A 6520-nucleotide genomic window follows, 5' to 3' on the forward strand; every position below is an offset into this window, starting at 1 on the left:
AGGCTACTTCCAGCTGGTTGGGGGCGCTGATAATCTTATGGGGGCCTAAAGAAAATTTAGAGTTATGATCAAGTCCTGACTGAAGTATCTTGTGAGTCTTGATCATCTCAGGCAGCAGTCTTGAACCTGTTCTGGATGAAGAACTCAGACATCTGGGCCATCTGTTCCTACCGGAGATTGCTCAGGTGGTCTCCCTTAGTCAAAGATGATTTTTCTTAACTCTGAATAAATCCAGAGCCTCTCATTCCTCTGTGGAAACAAAAGCAAAATCTCTTCTTCAAAGTAACATACATTTTGACTTCAATTTTGAAGCCAAGGTATTTTCAAAATACCTATCTTGGATTAATTCTGCAGCATTTATAAGCAAGTATCTTTTAGCAGCTGTTGCTCCTTCCTCAGCATTCAAGCAATTTAAAGCGAGCATAATAGCATATAGTATCACGATTCCCTGTATATTTTCCATCTTTACGTGGCTTTATTTTAACCTCTATTTCTTTTATTTTTACTTTTAACTTTTGGCTTTTTGAGACAGGTTCTCTGCATATCTTTGTCCTGGAACTCCCTCTGTAGACCAGGCTATCCGTGAACTCCCAGAGATCCGTCTGTCTCTGCCTCCCAGGCTACTTTCTTTCTTTCTTTTTTATTTTGAGAACTTTAACATTTAGCCTGTATATATTTTTAACACACTGTAAACCATTTAGAGGTTTTCTTACTCTTTGAATCTCTCTGTACTGTATATCTCTCTTTTTCTGACCACGTGGGTCTTTAATTTGCTAAGGAATATGGAGAAAACAACAGTCAAAAGCTCTTAAGGTGTTTCAAGGTCCTTGCCAGGAAGCAAGCTGCAACATTGTTTCCATAGTCCGGACTGCCTGCTTGAAAGAGTCAGAGTTTTCCCTGGCAGGACGGCCCAGAAAGCCAGCATTTTAAAACAGCTCAGCTTTTTTCCTGCTATAGCTGAAAAATGGAATGCTTTACTCTAGTCTTTCCCAAGCTTTCTCAGGCTTTCTGTGGATGCAGTTATCCACGTGGGCGCCATTCTGTAACATGAGAAGGGGCCTGTTGGTTTGTGTTTTCTGTCCCCGCCTGGTACCCCACAGCCAGCAGGCCCCAGAGAAAATCAACCACACAGATCTGTAAGTTATAAAAGCTGATTGGCCCATTAGGTCAGGCTTCTTACTGGCTAACTCTCACATCTTGATTAACCCATTTTTCTGATCTATGTTAGCCATGTGGCTCAGTACCTTTTTCAGTGGGGCAGTTCACACCCTGCTGCTTCGGTGATCTGGGCAGGAGTGGGGGGAATCAACTTCCTCCTCCCCCAGAATTCTCCTGCTGTCTTTGCATCATTTCCACTTCCTGTCTGGTTTTCCTGCCTACACCTCCTGCCTGGCCAATCAGCGTTTTATTTAAAACATGATTGACAGAATACAGACAATTCTCCCGCACCATAGCAAGATGGTCTTAGACAGAAGTCATAATTTTTCTGACTTTTTTGCCTCAAAAAAAAGTTTTACCTTTAGGTTTAAAATCAGTTTGGGTTTTGTGGTTTCCTGCTGTGTTGTGGGGTAGCATGAAAGATGCTCGGGGTGACTGTTGTCCGGTTTTGCTTTGGCTTGGAGCTATATGTGCTTTCATATCTCTTATTGCATTGCTTGGACTCTGCATATTTTACTGACGTGAGTGTCGTGTCTAAATTGTTAGAATGCCAGATCACAGCATGTAACTCCTAATCACATTTTCTCTTTTCTCCCCAGAGATGAACTATAAAAGCAACATGAGCTTGACCAGTCTATAACATTGCAGTGGATTGCTCATCTCGGTCCTTAAAGCATTTGAAAACCAACAGCATCACAGCTTGTTTTGGACTTTGTTACACTCTTATTTTCAGCATGAAAATGTGTGGTTTTGTAGGATTTCCTAATTCAAAGAGGCGCAGAGCCAAACTGGTAGAGGAGGGCTGCAAAGTATAACTTTGTGTGTTGTTTTAACATGCCCACATTTTATTTTAAAAATATTAAAAGAAAGGGTTCTCCACATGGAAAACCTAGTTTATTAATTAGTTTTGAAGAATGGCTTTGCTTTTCTTGAACACTTAATTCTGTTCCAATATTAATTTATCAGATTTCTTTTGTGCATCAGATAACACCACCATTCACAAGTTTAGGTTTCTTGGTAGCTGATGTCCATTAGATGCTACTAAGAAAATAGAGGTGAGCTTTCTTTTTAAAGCTTTTGATGTGGTGTCGTAGGATAGCATGTTGTAGATACAATCAGCTGCTGTTACCTTAAAAACTAAGTGTTTGTAAATACTGAAACCTCAGACGACGGCAGGTGGTGTCCTGTAAACACTCAGCTGTTCAGATTGGACATCTCTGATGTAATTTTCTTCTCTCTAAAAATGATAGGAGGTTGTAGCTCAATATCGTTTTCTGTTTCTAGTTTGCTGCTGATACTGTATCTGCGCCTAACACGCTGTGTAAGCTGTTGCTAGTCTGCACAGTTTATACAGCGCTGCTTTGCCAAATAAAATTAAAAGCAAAAGAAGCATTCGTGGCGTTTGACTCTAGAAGAACAGAGGTCTGTTAGGTCCAGATACTGCCCACAGTCACGGGGGACTGTCTCCTGCTGCTGCTGCATTCTGTGCACTCCTAGGAGGTAAATATGTATAGCATAGTCCACAGTACGCGGCTGCCTTTCTTCAGGACAGAGACTGTGCGCTCATTGTTCTCACTGCCTTCCCAGCCCTGGGCTTGCTATTTAGTAGCTCTGTAGTAAATGTCCAATGAGTGAGTGGCTGAAGTTAGTATTGGGGAAGAATGTGGTTGAGAATAAACATACCAAAATCTATAAGTACACTCATTCAATTACTGTAAAGTGTGTGAAGATACTAGTACTTTGAGGATCTTATTTATGTTTTCTAAGACTTTAGTTTTTGTGAAGTTCCTAGAACTGAAGAGAAGATTATCAGCTCCCAATAAGTGGGGCTAGCTTCTCCAACAGAGCCTTTCATGTGAAGGGCACATGGTTCTGACAACATGATTCTTAGTGTGTGAGAAACCCTTCCCCACTCTCCAAGTCTTATATCACTAAGTTAGAAGTCATGCAGACATCATCTCACAAGTGTCTTCTTGGCTGAGGTCTCAGTCACAAGAAACTAGCATTCTGTGGTCCCACAGACTTGAAAATCTTACCCAGCTTTGGTTTGCTGCTGGTTGTTGCTTTGGAATCCTGGCAGTGAACTCTGGTGTCTAGGATGCGTGGTTACTTGAAGTATGTGTAAAGGTTAAATGTTCTTTCAGGCTTTAAAGCAAATAAATTCTTAACTGTACCACTAGCCTAGATCCTTGGTAGTCATTACACCATGTTACATGCAGATCTCTATTAGGTTTTGGAATAGAAAAAGGCATTCCATACCAGTAGTTTTCAGTCTACTTGAGGAGAGAGTTTGTAAATAAGCATTATAAACTGCCCTCCAATTTGTACTGCCATCCAGTTTTTGGATTTTACCCTTTTAGGAGGTGAAATTTTAGGATGTCAGATAAACAGTTTTAATAAAACATCACTAAGTGGGTAGAGATAGAAATAATCATTTTAATCTGAGCCTTTAAAAAGAGTTGAATTTATGTATGTGTATAGGAGAAACAAGAAATGTTTGATAATTTCCAAAGCATTTTATTTTCCTTAATAGATATTGTGCCTGTATATAACATAAAGGGCAATGAAGATACTTCAGGAAGTTCTAGGCTAGTCTGATCTTGTGAAATAAATTTTTCCCTATAGATTTGATCTTACTGAAAGCCAAACTTAGCTATCAGATGTTGGTGGCAATAAACTTACATCAGGGTTCAGTTTCTGTTCGGAGCTACTGCTCTTTCTCAGGAACAGTACAGAACACATCGTGGGAAAGTAATTCATAACCACTGTCCAAGGAGCATTTGAAAGTTCATTCCCTGTTCTGTCAGGGGAATGGGAGGGGCTTGCTGCCAAGCCTGGGAACCTGAGTTTCAATCCCAAGACCTACATGGTAGAAGGCCTCTGACCTTCACACACACTGTGGTATGGTGGCATATGCCTGAAATCCCAGCACTTGGGAGGCGGAGGTAGGATGATTACAGGTCATCCTCCGCTACATAGCAAGTTTGAAGCCAACCTGGAATCCATGAGACCCTGCCTTTAAAAGAGAAAAGAAAGTGCATCACTTTACTAAAACCTCTTAAAATGTCAGTGGATTCTAAAATAGTGGAATTTTTTATTAATAACTCCGTAAACTCTTCAAGGGATTCTTAGTGTGTGATTACCACCAGGAGGTAATTCCTCTGAGTTTGTAAGTAATTTTTTGCTCTAGAAGAGGTAGATTTTTCTAGTTTCTAGTAGTTTAGTGTGCCGCTAAAGGGACTTATGCCTGTGTGGTAACCTAACGCTGATTAAAAAAAAAAATAGCAAGCATGGGTCATTTTATAAATTGTTCTAGAACTCAACAGGCTGATAACTTATTTAGTATACATAATTATATGTATAAATTCTTGCAGCATATAAGTCATTTCTTACAGCTTCCTGTGTTCCTAATGACTTAATAACTTAGTGTGTTCTGCAGTAAAAAGGCTCTGACTGGGGTTTGGTTACATCTCTGGATTTCTCCTACTGTTTTTCAGAAGGATGGCAGTATTTTGTTCTTAGCATACATAAAGGCTGTCCATAAAAGGATCCATTTGAAAAGGGACTAGCCCAAGGAAGCTTGCGACTGTGCATTGTAATATAATAAAAATGGAAATGAAGCATAATAATTTGTTCATCTTGAATTCTTTTAATCTTCTCATTACGGTGACTGGTGGCTTTCCCCACCAACCGTAGGGCTTTATCTTTTTAAGTGGTTTTTGTGTTTGTATCAATATTCTGTGAAATTCCCTTCCTGGGGAGAAAAAAAGCAGTGATTGACGCTACTGAAGCTGAAGAATTCATTCAAACAGTACCAACAGGGTGAGCATGGCACACCCGAACATTGCCAGAAGGCCCTGTGATGGTAGCATGAGGGACATTTTAATTGAGACATCCTATACGTCTTCCAAAACAAGCTTCCAAAAAGCTGTAGCCATACATGGACCTAGATGTCCTAATGTCACAGGAGGCCATTCTTACTTCAGTCCATTTCTGAGACACTAGCTTTGGGTCTAATTTTTTTTCTCTCATCAGTGGTTTCCTACTTAGTCAAGGACTCTAACAACGTTTAGCCATTGAAGCCACTGTAATTGTCGCCTTTAGCTGGACAGTACTACACTCACATAGGTCAGAACTAGGAAAATAAAGCCACGAGGCAAGAAGTTTGAAGCATTGATGCTTAAAAAGCCAGCTTCTTGAGGTCATTTGGGAGCAAAGCCCTGAGCTTTCCCACTTGGTGTATAGCTAGAGCAGTTCCTTATTAGAAATTCTGTTTGAAAACTACAAAACTTGGGGTCCAAAAGCATGATTAAGTTGTGCTAGCAAGTGGTGTAACCTAAATGGAAACGAAACCTTGACATTAAGTGTTCAGCAATGATCAATTACAGCCACCTAGGTCACAGCAGCTCAGGGCAGTGCTTACATTAAGAACATCCCTGGAGAGGATGTGGAGTTGGGAACACTCCTCTACTGCTGGTGGGAGTGCAATCTTGTACATGACATTCTGGAAATCAGTATGGCGGTTTCTCAGAAAATGGGGAATCAATCTACCTCAAGACCCAGCGATATCACTCTTGGGCATATACCCAGAGGATACTCAATCATGCCACAAGGACACTTGCTCAACAATATTCATAGCAGCATTATTTGTAATAACTTGGAAACAACTCAACTGAAGAATGGATAAAGAAAATGTGGTACATTTACATAATGATGTATTACTCAACGGTAAAAACACAATGATATCATGAAATTTGCAGGCAAATGGATGGAACTAGAAAAAAGTCATCCCAAGTGAGGTAACCCAGACTCAGAAAGCAAACACAATATGTACTCACTCAAAGTGGTTAGAAGATATAAAGGAAAGCAAAGGATAGCCAGACTACAATCCACAGTTCCAAAGAATGGGGGGGGGGAGAGGAATGGAAAAAAAAATATATAGCTCAATAAAAACAAAAAAAAGTTAATAAAAAAAAAGCATCCCTGGGATGATTCTGAAGGAGGACATGAAAGACTCAGTCTGTGTGGTGCTCATAGAAGTCCAGTCAAAGCCACCAACAGGTTCTGCCTTTGACAGCCAACATGAGGGGCAAATAGAATTATGGACCTTTGGATTGAGGGAAGATACAGTAAAGAGCAAAATCAGCCAAGTGATGGTGTCAGTGTGCCAGTAATGGGGCCAAGCAAGGTCTCAGTTATTACAAGGAAGAGATGGGAAAGGTTCCTACTGAGGAGACCATAACTGAGATATGAATGGCATCAAATATCAAATTTGCTGTGGAAGGTGGAGAGAGTACCTGCTGTCACCTTGTCCTAACAACCAAATGGAAGCTGCTGGGCAGACCTAAGGACAAGCTGTGAA

At 40.4% G+C, this 6520-nt stretch overlaps 1 protein-coding gene across 2 annotated transcripts in view; it reads left to right on the top strand.

Moving 5' to 3' along the window:
* Pcmt1 (protein-L-isoaspartate (D-aspartate) O-methyltransferase) overlaps window positions 1-2547 on the top strand; it is a 34338-nt gene extending 31791 nt beyond the window's left edge. For both annotated transcript variants that reach the window (XM_085688339.2, XM_085688335.2), the window contains exon 8: window positions 1758-2547. Coding sequence is in view for 1 of the 2 variants with exons in the window: in XM_085688335.2 (XP_085544461.1) it covers window positions 1758-1770 (13 nt within the window). In the remaining variant the exon portion in view is untranslated. The remainder of the gene's footprint in view (window positions 1-1757) is intronic.
* Window positions 2548-6520: the final 3973 nt, after the last annotated feature.

Source organism: Myodes glareolus, chromosome 1 (assembly GCF_982192425.1).
Source record: "Myodes glareolus chromosome 1, mMyoGla1.1, whole genome shotgun sequence".
NCBI classification, from domain to species: domain Eukaryota; kingdom Metazoa; phylum Chordata; class Mammalia; order Rodentia; family Cricetidae; genus Myodes; species Myodes glareolus.